This window comes from Sceloporus occidentalis, unplaced genomic scaffold (genome assembly GCF_023333645.1).
Source record: "Sceloporus occidentalis isolate IW3139 unplaced genomic scaffold, rSceOcc1.0.p SCAF_9, whole genome shotgun sequence".
NCBI lineage: Eukaryota > Metazoa > Chordata > Lepidosauria > Squamata > Phrynosomatidae > Sceloporus > Sceloporus occidentalis.
The window spans coordinates 30,014,867-30,036,211 of NW_028316989.1; the positions used below are offsets into that span (position 1 = coordinate 30,014,867).

General features: G+C 42.8%; 1 protein-coding gene across 5 annotated transcripts in view; it reads right to left on the minus strand.

The window, feature by feature from the left end:
- The window catches only part of LOC149307152 (neuronal acetylcholine receptor subunit alpha-7), a 69,668-nt gene that overhangs the window by 10,763 nt on the left and 37,560 nt on the right, over positions 1–21,345 (minus strand). For 4 of the 5 annotated variants that reach the window (XM_089537530.1, XM_089537535.1, XM_089537533.1 and 1 more), the window contains 4 exons: positions 17,406–17,450; positions 12,053–12,162; positions 2,205–2,284; positions 933–1,100 (listed from right to left, as the gene is read on the minus strand). In XM_089537530.1, the coding sequence (XP_089393656.1) occupies positions 933–1,100; positions 2,205–2,284; positions 12,053–12,162; positions 17,406–17,450 (403 nt within the window). The remainder of the gene's footprint in view (positions 1–932; positions 1,101–2,204; positions 2,285–12,052; positions 12,163–17,405; positions 17,451–21,345) is intronic. The other variant, XM_089537534.1, reaches the window with a different exon arrangement.

Genomic DNA, 21,345 nt, shown 5'->3' on the forward strand with positions numbered 1-21,345 from the left:
AACCCAACGGCCTATGTATGGGTCAGAGTTTGTATAAGTTACGTTTTGTGGACAACAAATCAGACAAAAATGTCCAACTGCTCGCTTCCTTAGGGGAACTTATGCAAGCATAAGACACTGGCAGGATTCAAGCCGCAGTGTTATGGGTCCTAGCTGGGTTTGTTTATCACTAGGTTAGACTGGTATTACTAGCCACAGTACTTTCTAAAGTAGGTGGACTTCAGTTAAGAACATAAGAATCTTGGTGGAACCAACCACATGCCTATTCTAGCCCAGCATTATTTTTGGCACAGTACCCAACCAGTTCCTTATGGGAAACCGACTGGCTGGGCATGGTTGCAGCTGCAACCTCTCTTGCATTCCCTAAAAATGTATACCCAGAGGTTTTCAGCTTCTGTTGCTGAAGGGAGTACATAGTCCCATCCTCCATTTAAAAAATGTCCAATTTCCTTTTAAAGGAAAGGGGAATTCTGCCACCATTGTGTTTGGTGATGCGGTTCACTGGCACAATGCTGCCATCCAAGACAAGGGATTTGGAGCACAGCTGGTGCATTAATCCACATGGGGAGTGTTGCGCCATCAACACTGATGTGGTTATATACCACAGTGGTTCCCAGCCTTTAGTCCTCCAGATGATTTGGACTTCAGCTCCCATAATCCCTGACTGTTAGCTGGGACTTCTGGGAGATGAAGTCCAAAATACATTGGAGGATCAACAGTTAGGAACCAATGTTTTATAGCAGAATAGCCATGATTTGGTACAACAGCTAATGGCCATGGATGGGGATACACATTGACATGAAAAGTATTCTGTTGCAGTTTGCAATATCTGCCCCTTCAGATGCACATCTTTATCCATTCCATGTCTGAAAGTCGATCTCTCCTGCTGAACTGAAGCAACCATGTATAAGAAGAAAATCCGCCAAGCTTACCCACTAAATCCCACTCGCCATTCGAAATGTAGCCGGAGATTTCAGCTTCTTGCATTTGTAAATCCAGGGACCATCCACCGTAAGTCCAGGAGCCAAACTTCAATTTACACTTCTGGACATCAAAAGGAAACCAGCGCACATCTATGGAGCAAGAACTCTTGAATATTCCTAGGTGGGAGTTCAGGATGAAATATAGATGAGTAGCTACTTCTCAGCAATTCACTTTTATATATACATACGTATATATTATTCCTTAGAGGGAAACACTTCAACACTCTGACATTTAAAACAACTGATCTGTTTTGGAGGGTTTCTAACATGCTGAATGCAGAATCAGGTTATCAGCATTGCTGTTATTGTGTAGAGTATCGTTTGAAGATTTGTTGTTGTCACTTTTCACTCGACTTCTACGACTCTTTTTTATTTCATCAGGCACCGAGGTTTACAGCTTTTCCTGCAGGAGAATTATTTCATCTATCCCTAATGCTTATCCAGAGATATTTCCAAAAGCTAATCCCGCAGTTAATATCTCAGATCACTTGAGTCTGCAGGTATGGGACTGTCACATTGCATGATGATTTGCAGTTCGAGCTGATTCATGCTTTGAGGGAATTTAGCACATTGAAATGATCTTGCAAAAGGAAATGCCAGCCACACTCCATAAACCTCAGGCTCAGAACACGGATTCTGACAACTCATAATACTTGCCTTCGATACAAAAGCCAAGCATTATAGCCCTGCATTTTTCAATTTTTTAATCCAAGCCATGGAAGAACACCACATTTCCTTCATCTTATTTGTTGTTGAGTTAGGGCTGACTGACACTGCGGCAACAAAAATGGGGACGGAGGACAATATTTCTCCCTTGCTCCTTTCTTCATGCCTCTGGGCTGGAATCCTCTTGCTGACCTACACTTGCGTAACTAAGTGTTGCATAAGCATAAGTCCTATCTCTGCCCAAGGAGATATCCACTATCTATTTCTGCAATACCTTTCCCTCCAGCTGGTCAGTGATAGTAAGATGGCACCAAGATGCCACATCACTCCAATCCAAAAAGTCAGTATTTAGAGGGCACCAGAAGAGATCCTTTGTGCCATTGATAGTCTTGCTGAGGTTGCCCTTCCCAAGCAGAAGTAAGCCATGGCCAGAACCCTATTATAATGACTTCATCGGTGACGTTTTTATAACAAAGCTCCATCCATTTTAAAGAGGATTTCAGGCACAGTATCCCAGGGAATACAATTTCCCCAGAGGCCCTGACAAATTCTTACCTGGGGGAAGATACTGACAGTATCCAGAAGAGTTGACCAAAACATTGGTATGAAATGTGGCATCAAAGCGCTCGTCTGCACTAAAACAAGAACAAGGGAAAGCACAATTATCCAATCAGTTTTCAAACTTGGTTTGCTTTACAATAATTAAGGAAAATGCTTCCCCTTTGGGTCCCAAGCTGTGGTTACCATAACTGGTGTGCCATCATCTAGCAACATCTGGAGACCCGAATTTGGAAGTACCTTATATAAAATACATTGACTGCAATCCTATGGGTGACATATTTGTGTGTATCATGGAGTTACATATGTCTTGAAGGCACACCACAGCAGACATAGGAACAAAGCCATTGTCTTCTACTTACTGGACATGGGGTCCATATTTCAGCTTCCACCTTACGAACTGGGCCCCAGGCACTCTGTGCATATATGTGTATGTGTGTGGGTGTGCATTCACATTATGGATGATGGGGGGAAGAAAGAACCATTGGTTCTCACATAACGTGTGTGCATGTGCACATGGATTATGGATGGCAAAAAGAGAAAGAACAATGAGTTCACACACAATGCGCATGCATGCACACACAGAGAGAGGAGAACTGGGGCTCAGATCTTAAGCTGTGGGCTTAAATATGGTCTCCATGTCCATATGAATAAGGGATTTAGAGCAAAGCTTCATCTAGTGACCTTAGGGCACAGGAGGTAGAGGCTGGCTTCTTGTTAAAAAAATATATGAATAAACACAATTCTCCACTTCTTTGTTGCTTTCCATTTTATTTTGCCTTTCTGCTGAATTCACAGTTAAAGTAGCAGGGCCCTTTCAAGGGCTTCCTTTAAAAGCCTCTTGAAAGTTGGTTGTTCCGTTTCTTCCTTCCCAAAGCAACATAACACAAATGGTACGGAACCATTCTGCAGACGCGTGCCCAGGCAATCCCACAGAAAGGAAACCAGGATGGATTTATGAACAGTTTGCAAACAAAGCTAAGCACAAAATCCAAAAAGGAATAAAGTTCCCAGCTGTCGCTCTCTGATTTCTCAAGTTGCCAGCAGAAGGCTTCCAATATTGCATTTAATAAATTTGTCAATCTCGGAGCATGGCTTGCATTCGAAATCAGCAGCCAGGGAGAGTTAAACACTACAGCTGTCAAATGCTACAGCTGTGCCTGCAACCTTGAGGTGTATGTGGCCACAGAGGACTGGGAACAGAAAATGCTATTCGCTGGCTCTTGTCCCCTTGCCTTGCTTACATTTACAGGATGAGACAGGCTACACTTTACAATGGTAGCTTGGTAGGCAGTGATGGCTGGTGCTCACTGATGCTCTTTGGGAGGGAAGTTTGGGGTCACCAGAGGCAAAACCAACAACACAATGGCAGAGATCCTTCATCACAGGCTGCAATGCCAAACTTTATGATGACAGAGCAACACTGCTGACACACTACACAGTCATGTTAGAATCATAGAGTTGGAAGAGACCCCAAGGGCCATCCAATCCAACCCCATTCTACCATGCAGGAAAACACAATCAAATCCCTCCTGACACAGTGACTGTGTCCAGCCTCTGTTTAAAACCTCCAAAGAAGGAGACACCACCACATTCGGAGGCAGGATATTCCCTCATTGAACAAATCTTACTCTCAGGTTCTTCCTAATGTTGAGATGGAACCTCTTTTCCTGTAGCTTGAATCCATCGCTGTGCCCTAGTCTCTGGAGCATCAGAAAACAAGCTTGCTCCATCCTCAAGATGACATCCCTTCACATATTTAAACATGACTATCATGTCACCACTTCACCTTGTCTTCCCTAGGCTAACCATACCCAGCTCCATAACCCCCTCCTCATAGTGCATGCTTTCCAGACCTAGAGAACTTCAGCACTGTGCAACAAGAATCCAGCAAAGATGTCCTAATGCACATGATGCTCTGTTGCGCAACATGGTCTTCTACTAAACAACAGGTCACTACAAAAGATGGCAATATTTTTCCAACCAGGTGTCGGGCATCCATGACTTTCCAGTGCCTCCATTCTGGATTACTAGTGCCCCATGATCTGTTATGAACGTCTCCCTCCCCGGCGTCATTTTGCAAGAGTAGCCAATCCCACAAAGTGCTATCACTGCATATCGCAACCATTGCACAACAGTCGTGCTGCTTATCCTGTTTGTGCATGTGTCCCAATAGCGCAGCTGTCACAACACTCCCCTGCTGGCAACGTGAACATTGAGCAACAACACAGTTCTAAACTGCACAAACATAACTTGGTTTGCATTGTCATAAATTACCAAGAGAATGCCAACTAAAGATTGCTATTGCCCTTCCTCTTTTGAAAGTCTAATTACACCTTGGCTGGAATCCTGTTTTTGACGTAACATGCGTATAACTCAGAGTTATGTGTGAGGGTATGTCTTCTTTTGAATGGGATGCAAAAAGCCATTCGCTCGCTCTTAATCCAATACCTAATCGAAAATCTCCCTCCCAAGGTAGCTATTAAGTCCCAGTGGGAGCACTTCTGAAGCCATTATTATGTCTGGACAAAAATGTTATCTTCTGTGCAGCAATTGCTGTTTCCTGCACAGAGAATATGGCATTTGGGAGCAAAACAACCACATGCAAATTTTTCATAGAATAAAAGATTCTTGTCAGTCCAGGATTCTTTGCATCAGAGTTTCCCAACACTCAAGGAACACATTTTTGGGCAATTTTTTTTATCAAAAAGTCTTTCTTTTCTTATTCTGGTGTCTGTTCCATTAGTAGGAGTGAATTCAGGCTTGGGTCATTTCATCAGGCTTTCTTCAATAAGAGTACTTACTGATAAACTGATAAAGAAGCTGATCAAATGGCAAATGAAAAAAGTTGGCAATGGCTGAGAAGAAGCGAAGGGAACGTGCCAAGATGTCTTTTTAGAATGAAGCATATGTTTAGTTACAAGCCACCACTGCGCTTTCCCAGTCCGCCCTCAGAGTGTATTTAGTGAGGCTGAACTAAGCAAAAATCTTTTCTGCTATAAAGTATAGCCCTTCCTACATATCACCCAAGTTGAAAGGAAATTCTAAGTTCAAAAGCAGAATATGACCCTGACCATTTCTGTGGAGGAAAACAACTGAGTAGGGTTATTTCCCTCAAGTCTTGCCTGATACCTAAGGAAAGGTCCATAGTTCAGTGTGTGAGCAGAGGCTTTACAAATGGAAGGTCCTAGGTTTGATCTGCAGAATCTCCAGGTAAGAAGATTCTCCAGCATTTGCAAGTACAAAATCATTCCTCCACATGTGTGGGAACAATGATAGTAAAGATGATAACAATTACAATGGTCATAATGGCCTTACGTGTGCACAACATTGAATTGCCCAGTTTTACAATGTCAGTATTCTTCTAAGGGGTTCTGTCATGACACAACATATCCATGTGTCCATTTTGCAATGGTACACAGTGGAGTGACTGATGCACCACAACCTGGTGTCATGTACATCCATCAATGCTCTCTGGTGTACATCAGGACACCAACTAGGAACCACCAGAGCACAACAGAAGCACCTGATGGACATCAGAAGTGCCAAATGTACAACTTGCATCCAAAGTATCTAATGCTCATTGGAGCACTCTTGCCTTGATATGCCTCTTTGCAATTCACTAACAGGGTTTTGTTGCCCTTCTGCAACCAAGGTAAAGGTAAAGGTAGTCACTTGACATGAATGTCTAGTCGTAAGTGACTGTAGTGGAGTTACTAAGCCAAAGAGCCAGCATTGTCTCAGGATGTCTCTGGTGGTCATGTGGCCGGCATGACCGCACTGAATGCTGTTACCTTCCCACTGAAGTGGTACCTACTTATCTACTTGCAATTGCACATTTTGGAGCTGCTAGGTTCGCAGAAGCTGGGACTAGTGATGGGAGCTCACTCCATCATACGGCATCCAGGCCTTGAACTGCCAACCTTCTGATCATCAGAACTTACAAAACATATGGGCTCATCTACACTGGCCAGAATGCTCCAGGCTGGCCCCAGAGTATTCTGGGCCCCAAATTCCACCTGAATTTACCTCTTATCTTGTTCTCTTCTCCTACTGATGATAGGAGGCTACCTTCCCGTGCAGCCCCTGTTTGCTGCCTGGCATCGCAAATGAGGTCAAAATGAGGCACCCGGCCATGCTACTGATGCTAGGCACTTGGTTCTGACCTCACAGCACCTTGTGCCCACAGAGGTGGCACCAAACAATGAACAGAGACCACAAGTGAAAAAGACAGCCACCTCTCACCACTGAAACCTGCCAGCGCCCCCAAAACCAGCTGCAAAAGGTGAGTTTGTAAAATGCAATTGAGGGGGACGAAGCCCCAAACCAGAAAGCAAAGGTGTAAGTATCTCAGCTGCTCATGTGGATTTTGGAGTATTTCAGATTTCAGAATTCCAGTTAAGGGATACCCAACCTGCTTCAGCACCATCCCCACCTGTCTCCTAAAACCGGGACTCAAGGCAGTTTGCAATTTTTATAACGAAAAATACAAAGTGAACATTAACATGGAATCAAACTATACACAAGCTGTTCATTAAAACAATTCAAACCTACACTTTAAAAGGATAAAATGCCATTAAAAAGATAAAAGGCTATTAAAAACAGATCGCTTTAAAACCATAAAGCACCCTTTTGCCCATTCTTTCAAACCTTTCTGTTTTAAAAAGCCTGTCAGAATAAAAAGTATACTGACAGATATGGTCTGTCAGGTATCCTGGATCTGAGCTTTTACGGTCATAGCCAGCACTTTGAATTGTACCTGGAAACAAGCTGACAGCTGGCGGAGCTATTGTAACAGAGGAGTAATATACTCTGTGTAATCTTTGCTAAGATTAAGTAGAATGCACCTGTTCTGAGCATATGCTGACCTTCCTTGGACTTAGAAATTTGTAGAAACCCTTTGTTTGTATTTTTATCCTTCCAAGATTCATAAACGCAGAGGCCAAGCTTTCAGCTTGCGTGCTGAAGCCCTACACTAGGATCTGTCTCCTTGACAAGCAAATCCAGCTGGCACAACAATGGACTTTTTCATCCCAAATCATTGAACATGAAACGCAGCATGGAGACAGAGAGATGCTCTCTCAATATAGACAGCAAGCAAAGTGGGTTTGTCAGGGCTGAGAGAGGGAGCGCACAGGTGGTCGAGAGGATGAGGAAAGCAGCAACAATAAGCGGAGCGTCTCAGTTTCGCACAATGAAAACAGCATTAGGCATCACCACCAGCTGTAACATGAAACATCAAGAGGACCTGTGTGAGGAAGGAACAGCACAGCAGCTGAAGACACTGGCTACTTCAAGTAGGAATGAAACTACTACCAACATAAAGAGATGAAGGCAGACAATCTGGTTTCTTTGGACAGAGCAGGGATGTGTTTAATCAACAGACATATGGCAAAGAGAATTGAAGCCTCTCACAGGCACCAAGGCAACAGAGTGCTGCATTGCCTCTATGGCAGGAGAAGGCGTCTGACCTATTCAGGGAGTTGACCAAAGAAGCAGAAATGGAAAAGACAGATGCCATGTTTGTTTATCCTTCCAGCATGGATGGTGTATGTTGAGAATGGCAGAAGCCACAGGAGTTTGAAAGACTATAGTTCTTGCTCCAGGCTTGGCACAGTCCCTCCTGCGGAGCATCCAACTAACTCTGCCTCCGGTCTTGGAAACACGTTGCAGAGAAGATGTGGAGCATCTGCTCTTAAGCCGATTAAGCCCAAGTGGTGCAGAGAAGTTGAAATGGTCGGGTGGAACGGAGAATGAGGACAGGCAGAACTTTTCAATCTGTGATCCTGTTTTTACGCAGATGTAACTTCCTTGAAGGCTGCACTTCTTCTAGCTGAAGGGTGGCGGCACCCAGGACACGTCTCTGCAAATGGATCCCTCACTTGCACAAGGGTTAGTGAACAGTGGTGCTTTTGCTAAGCATGGGTACATAAGAAACCTATTAAGGATGGCCTGAATGGCATCAGAAGCCCCAACTAAAGTAGACCTGTTGAAGGTTGAATCCATATTTATGTCAATCTCATTGATTCAATGGGTCTACTCTAGTTGAGAGTACAGTAGGCCTTTGGGTTCTGCGGGGGTTTTATTCCATGACCCCCCCATAGATCTAATAATAATAATAATAATAATAATAATAATAATAATAATAATAAATACCCTGCCTTTTCCCAAGGGAATCAAGGTGGGTTTCAGAATGAAAATCCATGGGTCCTCAAGTCCCAATATATATAATTGACTAAACAGTGTCCTTATATAAAATGGCAAAATTAAGGATTGCTTCTTGGATTTTTAAAAAATGTTTTCAAGCCACGGATGCTTGAATCCATGGACACAGAACTTGTGGATATGGAAGGTTGCCTGTATCAACAGGATTCAGTGAAGCTCTTGTTGCATTATCACAAAAGCAGGAGGGAATATATTTATGTGCCACAAAAACTGAACAGCATTTCATTCCACTTTCAAGGGTTTTCACAGATTCGGGAAGGAATCTTTCCACTCAATCTTGGAAACTTAGGGCAGCCTTGGTTTTTTTGACTGAATCAGTCCATCTGTAATGAAACCCTTCTCTTCCCCTACTACCTTCTATTTTTCCTAGTGTTATTGTTATTTTTTCAGTGAATCATGCCATCTCATGATATGTCCAAAACACTGTACAGTGGTCTATCTGAGCACCAAATGCAAAAGTCTGCATGTATCTTCCCAGCTGAAGTCTGCTTCATGAACCTGGATTCAGATTTCCATGCAGTGTTTTTACGAACTGTGTTTTTACTTCTTACATACCACCCACTTCGTTCAATGAGTCCTACTTCTCAGTTAGTAGGCAGAAGACTGCAGTCCTAACCTGATCTCTCATTCCCAGAAAGTAAGGATGAATGAGAATTGTGAAGCAGCCTCCAACCAGCACCCGTGGCATTTGCTCTTTTACCAGAAGTGACATGTAAAATAACAGGCACTTTTGATCTTCAGCCATTCAAAGCCAGTTGGAAGGGGAAAAAATATTATAATAATCTTCAGTAAGGAATGAAGACTCCGTAGGAATCAAGAGCTGTGCTGCTATGGAAATTGAATTGCTAATGAGAAGCAAGAATCCATTTAAGCCTGTAGAGGCTACCAAAGGGGAAAAACAGGAGGAGAACCAAGCTCAAAGTGCATGTTGTTCTATATTTTTCACTCCAGCCCAGATGAGACCAAAGTTTTATTTTAAAAAAAAAAAAACACATCACAAAGCCAAAATGCCTGCCCAGAATGTATAATCCTTGCGAGAGGCTCTTCTCCATGCTCCAATATTATCAGAGGAACCCTTGGTGAGAAGAAGAGGCACGTCCTTTTTGGTGACCGTTCCCAAGCTTTGGACAAGTCTGTCACAGGAGACCTGACTTTCTCCCTCTCTTCTCATCCATTTACAATCGTGCAAAGATTTTTGATTTACACAAAACTTTTGCAACCCAAGCCCATTTGCTCCTGAACTTGGTAAAACCCACAACAGGTGTATTTCAGGTTAAATCTGTCATAACATGTGAACAAGAATGCACATGTTGCACGGGGAAAAGATGAAAAGCATGTGCATTTTCAGGGTTTAAAAAAAATACAGTCACAGATTGATGTGAAAACAGGGTGGAATGGATCTGAGTGAACACATGCCAAACTCTAAAGGCATCTACAATGCAGCATGACACTGTTTTAACTGCCATGGATCCATCCTACGGGAAACTGGGATTTGTAGTTTAGTGGGGCACCAGCATTCTTTGGCAGATAAGGCCTGTAGAACTACAAATCGCAGGATTCCATAGGATGATGCTGCCGTACTTAAAGTGGTGTCAAACCACATCATTTCTACAGTGTCGTTGGTCACAAAGATTCAGTCAGGAAGGATCTGTTTTGATGCAGAAGGTCTCAGGTTCAATCCTCATTTCAATTCAGATCACTCAGCTGGGCAATCTGCATTTCTGATCGTTTCTGAATCTTCACTGCAGAGCGAAAACAGGGTTGTGAGAAAACACACAAGTCAAGTATTTCTATAGTTTTTTGTGGGTTTTTCGGGCTATGTGGCCATGTTCTAGAAGGGTTTATTCCTGACGTTTCGCCAGCACCTGTGGATGGCATCGTCAAAGAATGCATTCTCTGCAGATGCCAGCCACAGATGCTGGCGAAACATCAGGAATAAACTGTTCTAGAACATGGCCACATAGCCTGAAAAACCCACAAAAAACTATGGATGCTGGCCATGAAAGCCTTTGAATTCTCACGTATCTTTTGCACTCTTGAAAACCAGAGTCCCCCTCTTTAGCAGCTAGCAATGGAGAGAAAGGAATGTGAAATGTTTGAGAGGTTGCATGCCTTCAGCTTGGCAGGTTGCAAGTCATGTGCTGCCCACCTTGCTTGCTTGCATTGTACATGTAACTACAACCCATCCTTTGAATTAGGCAGGAGTTGGTCAACATGTTCATTTGAGAATTTCGCCTTACATTTTGCAAACAACCGAGTGTCAATGGGGAGAAGGCTAGGGCAGGAGAACAAGCAAGTGAAAAACAAAATGACAAGTGACCTGGGAATATTTAAACATGCTGTCTGGCTTAATCCTTCTCTCTCAGACACAGTCAGCAGGCAACAGCTTCCATCCAGCACATAAATATCAGTCCCTGCAAATGGGTGCAGTTGGCCAGCCAGCTTGGCAAGATAAATGGACACGGACAGCTGTGAACACTGAACATCATTTCCAAAGGGCAGCGTGCCAGCAAAACAGCAGGAGGTGAGCAGACAACTTTGGAGAAGGGATGGCAGGAGCTCTTGAGCGTCTTAAAAACAAGAATGGCAGACTGTAGAATTATACAATCTTAGAGTTGAAAGGGAACATGAGAGTCATCTAGTTCGGTCCCCCAACTATTCAAGTAAAGCATTCCTGATCAAGGCCCATCCATCTTCTGTTTAAAGATCTCCAAAAAAGGACAGCCTTTGGGACTCTCCAAGGCACTCTGTTCCACTCTTGAACAACTACTACAGGCAAGAAGTCTTTCTTAATATTTACTCTGTCTGTGTATATGTATGTCTGCACCTTCAAGTTGCCCATCGATTTAGAGCAACCCCATGAATTTCATAGGTTTTTCTTAGGCAAGGAATAATTAGAGGTGATTCTTCCCATTCCTTCCTCTGAAATATCACCTAACAGCACCTTTTATTCCTTGGTGGTCTCCCGTTCAAGTACTAACCAGGGCTGACCCTGCTTAGGTTCTAACATCACACAAAAACTTTTTTTTTTTCTGGGCAGAAAATAGATTTTTTTGCTCAGAAACCCATGCCATTTTCTACATCGAATAATCCCTCTGCCACAGGGATTTTGCATGTTTGAATATGGGGAGAATACACTAGAGAAACAATACACATATTTATTTCGGTCAGTGACCAGTAAAAAGGGAGCAGAACAGGACAGATAAAATGCAATGCAATACATTAAAATTAAATGTGGAGTTAAGGACAGGATTAATATAAAATATTTGTGTTAACAATAATTTTTAAAAGCAATGTAAAATGATAATACCTTTAATATAAAGACAGCATCCTATGCCAACAAGCCATTGCTCCCACACAAAAACCACCTTAATCTCAGGATACTACCAAATAGTTATGGTAGTTTTCTGTTTGCTGTAGGAGAAAATGAATATTTCTCTATTTTAGCCCAGAAAAATATTCATTTTCTCCTACAGCAAACAGAAAACTACCACCATTATTTGTCACCATGTGCAAAAGCAGTACAGTTGAGGATTTATTTCATCCCTATCTATCTATCTATCTATCTATCTATCTATCTATCTATCTGTCTGCCATATATTTACATAAAGTGAGCCTACCTGTTATATAGAAGAATATCTGGCTTCCATATCTGTCCATCCGGAAAACGGACATTTTTCACCCCAGGATAGTCCGACATATTCCACTGTAAGTAGTAGTCTGTCCAATACTTGAAGATTAAAAAGAAAAGCAAATAAAAATAGGATCACCCGGATTTCATTTCAGCAATAGCTTGCTCTCCCAGCAGCATGTCCCAGTTTCCCCAAATGGAAGTATTACCTCGGTCTCTCAAAAAGCAACATTTCCCTTATAAACATAAACCCTTTACAGATGGTGGGCATTTAGCTACCTTAAGAAGTGGGGAGGGAAACAAATTGAAAAGCATTAAAATTGCATTTTTAGGTCACCCAGTTGCACACAACGGCCCGGAAAAGAAATTTCGGTGCGCCTGTGACTTATAGTTCATGCTGCCTCGAGCATAAAATTGGACGATTGCATTTTTTCCTTTATAAAGTCTACGCATTTCTCCCAATTACATTTCTCTTTAGAGCCATAACTTGGATAGTTCCTTTTAGCCGAAAATGATTAGACTGTAATAACCGATTAGAAGCACATTAGGTTGGGTGGCTAAAGGTCTCTCTGTTGATAAGAAACGTGAGCAAATTCTGCTTTCTGAAGGAACAAGGCCAGTCCAAGACTGGAAAAAGCGTCTAGTAATAGGAGGGGGAATATCATTCTGTTCACATAAACCCCTCATTAAAAATGAATTTTTCCAAGTGTTTGAAAGCCAGCAGGTGAGGAGTTCACATGTCCATGCAAACCACTTGAATAGTGAGTTTGCAGTGCATTTCTTCACTAAACGCATAGGCTGAGATCCTACCCTGAGGAAACGGAGCATAATTTTATGCTCACAAAGTTACATGACAGCTGCGCCACACTGCCTTGTTAGTGGATTGCAACACTCAGCAACCCAATGCACATCTGCATGCACAATGCCCATCTGCGTGCACAACCATGTGCAATCTGCAACCATGTGTAATGCACAACCATGCACACACAGGCATTTCATTTTCACAATCAATGTGGCTATTCTGCATCTGACATAAACATCCAATTGCTTCCATGGGGAACTCACACATACATAAGACACCAACAGGATATAACTGACTTATCGAAGAAATAATGTCGAAATAATTCAGTTTGAAACCACTTTAACTGCTATGGCTTCATCTTACAGTATCCTTAGATTTGTACTTTTGTGACACACCAACCCTCTTTTGCAGAGGAAGCTAAAGACCTTGTAAAGCTACAAATCCCAGGGCTCCATAGGATTGAGCTTCAAGTGGTGTCAAACTGCATTATTTCTACAGCATAGATGCATCCTCAGTCAAGCATCAATGAAGACTTGGCTCTAGACTTGGATTCCGAAGCTAGAGAGGTTCCCAAGAGCACCAAAGAACTGAATAGAAAAAGAGTGTCAAGAAGGTAGATTTGGAAAAGAGCTCTGGTATTTCACTGGGTGATTTGCGGCGGATTGACAAGGCTTTCTGGTTAGAGTCCCAATGAGCCAGTGTTGGAAACATCCTCATGGAAACAGATCTATATGCCTATCAAACGTATGAATATTCAAGGTGAGGTGGTTTTCTTCTCACAACAGGAGATGTGAAGAAGCTGCAACCCCTATGGAGGCAGCAAGCCTGATGAAATTTCTTTCCATCGCTGGGTATTCTGTGATGAAAAGCAGAGAGGGGAAGATTTCATGCTCACAAGATCTACTTTCTTTTGCTTAATAAGAGCCTGATGCAAAAGACACATGGGGGGTGGGGGCAGAATGCCTACCTTGGTTGTGCAAAGGTTTGGGCTTTCTCAGAGGTTAGGTGAGATCCCATGTGCAGCCAATACATGCACAAAGAGACCCTTCTTTCTTCCTGTTGACTTGGTGCATGGGAAAGTAATCCACCATTGCAAAGAGGGCAACTCAAGACTTTGGCACTCTTTGGGCAAACAGCTGGACAACTCTGGTGTCCAACATATGGTAATTCAACCCATTACTGATTGAGATCCTACACCAGGGTTGTGCAGCATAGATTTCATTTGTAGTTACACACTGAGGGTGCTATGCAACCCTCTTGTGGAATGGCGATGTTACACCAAATGTGCAACTGAACGTCTGGCCAAACTTTTATGGGCATCCACCTGTGCATGTATAATAGCATCGCATCCACAACTCGACGTGAATGCAGGCATTCCACATCAAACAAAAATGTCCAACCATTTCTATAAGGGAGCATAAGATTCAAGCATGCATAAGATTCAAGCAAGACTCTGACCATTATTTCTTTTAAAGCACAGATAATGCCATGTGTACTTTGGCCTTACAATGCTGTCAGGGCTTGTTGTTGTTGTTGTTGTTGTTGCATCCATGCTCACTGCAGCGTTGCAAACTGGCCTCCTTAAGGGAGTGAGACAAAGAACATGAGGCAAGCTGGCAATCCCATATTGATCTGAACTCCCCAGCCGGCCTCCTCGACAGGGTCAAGTGGAGAACACCTCGTGTGAGTTTTCCTTCATTTTTCCATCAATGCGCCAATCATTTGTTCTACCTTTGGAGAGTCACACTCTTCCAGGAAAATGATTGTTTCACTCGTCTCCATGTGCAGAAGCCTCATTATGGGCCACATTGACCTTTTGTGCAGCTCCTGCCTGACCATTAGCTATGCCTTTGCAACTCAGCATGCTGTTTACCACACTGTCAAGCCAGCCAGTGATCAAAGTCAGGCTCCTGCGTATCCTACGGCTCTACAGATGTCGCTTGCTGGAGGTAGACTTGTGTCAGAAGACCCAACGGTTATTCCTTTTCATTCCCAATGTTCTTCGCACCGATCACCACCGCCATTAATTAAACTGAGTCGGTTCTTTGCGCACTGCTATCACTGGTTGACAGTGGCAGCTGGCAGCTCCCAGGTCTGTGGGGCCATGAATCCGCTCCAGGGTTTAGTGCAAACTTTTTTTATTTTATTTTCCAAGACAAAACAAAAATACATGAACACACAACATACAAACAACTGAATACACAACATGCAAAAGCAAACAAACAGATACACACAATAAGACAATTTAAATCTTGCATGTCTAAAAAGACGCCAGTTCATTAGTTCATCTTCTTTTCTGTATATCTTCCTTTAAATTAAAGTTTGTATAATGTTTACCCTTCTTGTATCCACAGTTTTACTATAAATTTATAATATAACATGAATCATACCATAAATTGATGAAACATTAACTTCTCAATCTTAGTCTAATTCCCCAATTTATTCTTTAAGCTCTATCAACAGGTCGTTCACCCATTTCTTCTTTATATCTTTAAGTACTTTTTCCCATCCATCCATTTTAGTTTTCTTAAATTCCCTGTTTAACTTTTTTGACAGAATATCTATTTCTAACATGTCTATCAATTTAATAACCCATTCATCAATTTGTATATCTTTTTCACTTTTCAGTATCTGGCAGGTACCAATCTAGCTGAAGTTAACATATAAAAAAATTGAGACTCAAAAGGACAAGCCATATGGATTTGCCACCTCTTTGTGTATCATACTGTGTAGCATGGCTACGTTTTATGGCCCAGTTGGTTAGAAGGTTTTTGCTCTTTTCCATTTCCATCTGGGAGTCTCAAGGATCATCCCACAAGGAGACAAAGTATAAAGGGGGCTGTTTGTTTTCAGTCAGAAGCCAAAATTTTACCTAGACTTCTCAGAATTACTACCATTCTGAGTCCACCTTCTCTGCGGTTTTCCCTCTGATCTGGACTTCTGGTTTCTGCATTGAATGGTCCCCATCTTTTTAATATCTATCCCATTTAACCATTTAATTCATTACTTTTTGTGTGAGAGAGAGAGTGTGGTGAGTGCTTGTGTGTGTGTTGATGCCCCGTTTATAAATAACCTACCATTCATTTGGAAACTGCCTCTGGAGCTTTGTGGGTTTGGGCCTGTTTTACAAAAGCAAAGGATCTTAGCCAGACGTTACCCTGGCATTCTCATTGAACTAAATCAATTTCACCATTGAATGCAAGTTGCGGGTGCCTCCCCAGCACCCCCTGAAATTTCGGTAACAGAGCCTCACCCCTCTCATCTCTGAAGATAAAGGGATGCAAAAATATATCACTGAAAAAAATATCAGTCTTTCTGTACAGTCCCAACTGCAGATGGCCATGCCCCGCTCTTGCCAATTTCTGCCCAAAGACAGATGTTTGGGGAGCAGTGGTGTCACCCCTTTAGTGTGTCACCCAGTGTGGTCCATTTGCAACAAATGTGGCAACATGAACCCTTGGCTTGGCCAAGACTGGTGGTGTTGATGCTCTCGACTTCTCTTTAGAAAAGAATGGAAACCCATTTGAGAACAGGAGCGCTCCATGCATCCACTGAAGTGTCTGTAACTGAATGGATGGTTCAGCCTGTTTGCCAGGTTTTGAAGCTCAAGGGAGCTTAAAACATGACTTGGCAGATCAACAGAGAGAATGCTAAATCACTCGGAGTGGGGAAGACAAATATGCATACGTGTAGATCTTTCACTTGGAGAGCTCTGGATCAGGTCCAGCGTGGGAGATAAATAATCTTGAACAGCCCCATCCTTAATGGGTCCATTTTGTAGGTATTTCTTTTTTTAAAAGAACCAAGCATAGTCTCCTCAACACGCTATGATTTCTGGTCCGTCGGGGCTTGAATAATTGGTTTTAGAAACTTTGGCAGCTGTTGCCAACATCGACACCGATGACAAACTGAATTAGCATCCCTTTTCTCTGTGGGCTTTGATTTTTCCAGAGGAGATAGGCACTGAATGCTATTGACATGCTGAGATTGGTGCCCTCCGATCCAAAGAATGGCAACTGATCAGACGCCGAACAATAACCACTGCACAATAAATCTTTGCTCTGAAAATGGAAGCCATCTGGATTAAGATGCTCAGTGGTGACTGTATGACTGGGGATAAAAAAAGGGCAGACTGTGAGCTGCATGTAGCCCTTTGGACCCCAAAGTGTGTCCCTTGAAGCCCCCAGACATGAAAGGTTTTTTTAATGCATGCCAATTTTCAATACTTCTTTAAAAATCTGAAAACTGGCCAAATTCACCCAAAACCAAATATAAAGGTGGCAGTTTATGTCCTCCAGCTCCACCACAGCCCTCCACACACACATCCCCCCAAAAGTCTGAAAATCAGCCAAAATGACACCTAGAAACGTGTTATTCATGTGTCATTTCCAGCACTCCAAAGCATCCTAATGGAGCCCATGGGGAAGGGGAAAGTCCTGATTCTTCATAAGGACTGTTTATAATAATGTTCTTCTCTATTGAAAAAAAAACATGAACATAATCGCCTTTGCAAAGCATGCCTTGGAGCTCTAAAACTCACCATGTGAAGCCAAATGTTGGTGGTTAAGACTTGGTTCTTTTCATCCTGCCAAAGGAAAGGAGAGAAACAAATCAAGGCTGGCCCTTTTCTCCCCCGCTAAGTAGTTATAATGGCTATAATGAAGAGGCAGTATAATAGCAACCTCCTTGCTCTGGGTTCTTTAAAATAACTTCACACTCATAATCAAAGGATTTCCAGTAAACGCGTTATAGATTCTCTGTAATAACTTTTAATGGCCAGTTTTGGATATACGGCACTGGGCAACCTCAGTGACCGGTCCAACCATTTGGATGCCCAGAGTTGTGCAAGAGACTCTTTATTTCCTCTAGAGGAGATCTGGGGAATTTATTCTTTTCCTAGGACAATGAGAAAAAAATCAGGCAAGGACTGCAACTGATGCTGAAGGGAGCTGAAGCCAATGGAGGTCCATTTGGGAGTTGGCCGAGTCCAAAGTGGTTGGAGTTTGCAGGATTTGACAGCAAATCTTGTGGCTCTGGTGTCACAGGCTTCATCTACATTGTAGAAATAATGCAGTTTGACACCACTTTATGTGCTGTCGCTCCATCCTATGGAATCCTGGGATTTGTAGGATTTGTGGGACTGACAAAGGTCACTAGCCTTCTCTGCCCACAGGGATGTAGCCAGGATTTTAGGAAGGGGGGGGGGGGTGTCTAGACTAAGTGACAGCTCCAAAGGAGAAAGCTGCAAGCATGCACCCTATTGTTTGCATTATAATGGGATTTGGGCGCAGCGGCGCAGCAGCATGCACCATTCATTTTTCTAATGCAAGGGAGGGTCCGGTCCCCAAGAACCCCCCCCCCCTTGGCTACGTCCCTGCTGTCCAACCAAACTGCAAATCCCAGGATTCTGTAGCATTGAGCCATGACAGTTCCAGTTGTGTCAAGCTGCATTATTTTTCCAGGGTAGATGCACCCATAGAGAAGTGAATCCACTCTGGGTTTTGACATCAACTGTAAAGGCTCGATCCAAGGTCCTTAACTCTATCCTCAACAATGGCTCAGCACTTTGGACACCTCCTTTAAAGCCGAGAATGGTTTTACTAAACTGCAAACATGGAAACAACCAATGGTACTCTAATTTTGCCAACCCATCTGTCTTATCCCTCTATGCTGCCCCAACCTGCCATTTTTATTTCTTTATCACTGCATATAAAACATGACCATAATCAACAAGTTCTTCATTCCTTTTCTAGATCAGGTAGTAAGTGAACCCTTAGGTCAGGGCTGTGGACTCGGTGTCATTCCTAGTACTCTTGGACTGCAACTTCAACCATCCCTGACCATTGGTCATGATGGCTGGGGTTGATGGGATTCCATATTTGGAGGGTCACAGATTATCCACTTCCCTCATCCTTAGACTGAGACCATCTTCTCTCTCTCCAAATATTAGATCCGTGCCTATTAAATCCACACAACTCAGGAGAAACTAGGAATATCTGCAGATGTTCAATAGACACAAAAGTATAGAAGAATTATGTTTAGTGCTCATGCATCTTCATTCTGTCACACCCGATGGTTATAAGCACTAAGAGATAAAATTTTGCTTTGATACATTGTTATGGAACGATAGATCAGTCTAGTTCTGGTTGCTGGTCACTGGTCACCATTCCATCTTGTATTTATAATAGTCATACATTTTCTTCATGGAGATCTCAATATATATTTGAGTAACCATTTTAAAATGGATTTGCTTTCAAACTGTGATTTCTAAAATGCATTTCATATTTATTAACATCAAGTAACCTCAAGAATCAGTGTGATGCAGTGGTTTGAGCATTGGATTATGACTCTAGAGACCAGGGTTCGAATCCTTGCATGGCTATGGAAACCCACTGGGTGAATTTGGGCATTTGCCACTTTCTCAGCCACAGAGGATAGCCATGGCAAACCCCCTCTGAAAAACCATGCCAAGAAAACTCTGTGATAAGTTCGCCTTAGGGTCTCCATAAGTTGGAAATGACTTCAAGGTACACAGCAACAACAAATTGTGGTGGACCAAGCATGAAGTAGTGGTTTGAGCATTGAACTACAACTCTGGAGAGCAGGGTTCGATTCCCTGATTAGCCATGGAAAGCCATTGGGGGACCTTGAGTAAATCACATATTCTCAGTCCCAGAAAGAAACCCTGGTAGATTCGTCATAGGGTTGCCATACGTCAGAAACGACTTGAAGCCACACAACAACAACAACAAACTGTGGAGGAGTATTTGAGAAATGCAGAACCCAGAGGAAACTATGTTTCACTAATGGCTGGATGGTGTGGACTATACAAGTTTATGTTGGAATCCACAGATATCAAAATCCTTGAAATATTCCTGCATGGTGGGGGAGGGATATGTTGATGTCAAGCCATGAATTTGCAAGGAGGGCAGAATTTCCCATGAAATCCTCGCAATCTTTGGTCAATCCTGACCATGCTACCTACTAGTCAGGTCCAGTCTCCAGTCTCAAGAGCCTTACGGTCACCATAAATGGGAACCAGCATGAAGGCACACAAAAAACACAACAGTTAGCTGGATGCAGTGCCTATGCTCCTGTCTGAGTTGGGATTGTGTCCACCGAAGTTCATAGGCTCCATAGCCAAAGTCGATCCATCACCAGTAAACGCAGCAGCCTTTCAGCCAAATAGTTATTTAAGAAGCTTGGTAGGAATGGACTTGCTTCCTCCGCCCGGCTATCACCGTGGAGGCATTCATTAGTCATTATCAGTGTTGTTTCCTTGGAGGCTTTGTTAATAATGGCTTCATAAAGGTGTTGCTTGTTACTGCAGCGATTCAGCGCAATGCCTCATCAATGTTAATGGCAAGGCTATTACTTGCAAGCCATACAAACATTTGTGTAGTGCATCAGTCGAGTGACAGCCCATTTTTTTTAAAAGCAAGTAATGAAAGTCCTGCTTTGGGGGTGGTCATTAATCCATTATTAAGCTTTGAACATATCCACCTGCCTCCTGGAATGAACACTGAGATAGGAAAACCGCAGGCCAGAAGACAGAAAAGATGTACCAAAAGACTAATGCATCTAAATCCTTCATTGCAAGTGCATATGTGGGCTGAACCTGAGAGGGAGCATAAATGTGGGCTCACAGAGTTTCGTGACGTTTGAGCGTTGCTGCCTTGTTCATGAATTGCAACGTTGCACAACCAAGGTTGCAGAAATAATGCAGGTGGACACAGCTTTAACTGCCATGGCTCCATGACAAGGAATCCTGGGATCTGTAGCTTGGCACCACAGCTCTATGACAGAGAAGGCTCAATATCTCACAAAACTGCAGATCCTATAATTCCACAGCACTGAGCCATGGTAGTTAAAGTGATGTCAACCTTCATTATTTCGGCAGAGCAGATGGAGCTCAAAGGTGCAACCAAACACACATGGGCATCTACATGCACATTGTCCAATACTCTAACTGAATGCAGATATGTTACATCTGTCAAAAATGTCCAAACCACTTCCCAAGGGGAGCTGATCTCTTTGTAAAACACAGGAGCCTGGTCTTGAGTTCCTAATGAAGTAGAAATCATAAACTCATAGAAATCGGCCAGATTTCTACATTATATAAATAATGCAGTTTGATGCCACTTTAACTGCCATGGCTCCATCCTGCAAAATCCTGGGATTTGTTGTTTTGTGAAGCATCAGCACTCTTTGGCCAAGAAGGCGGAAGACCTTGTAAAAAAACAAACAAACCCAGGATTCCATAGGATGGAGGTAGAGCACTCAAAGTGGTGTCAGACTGCATTATTTCTGCAGTGTAGATGCACCCTGACATAAACAAATGCATAAAGTCCCTAATAAGGCAACTTGTTGGGGCTGGGGTTTACAATTATTCCAAATTGCTCCAGAGATATCAGCCATAAGAGGGAGATACAGATTGCGTGACTTGAGTACTACCTGGCCAGATACTCCTGGCTCAGGAT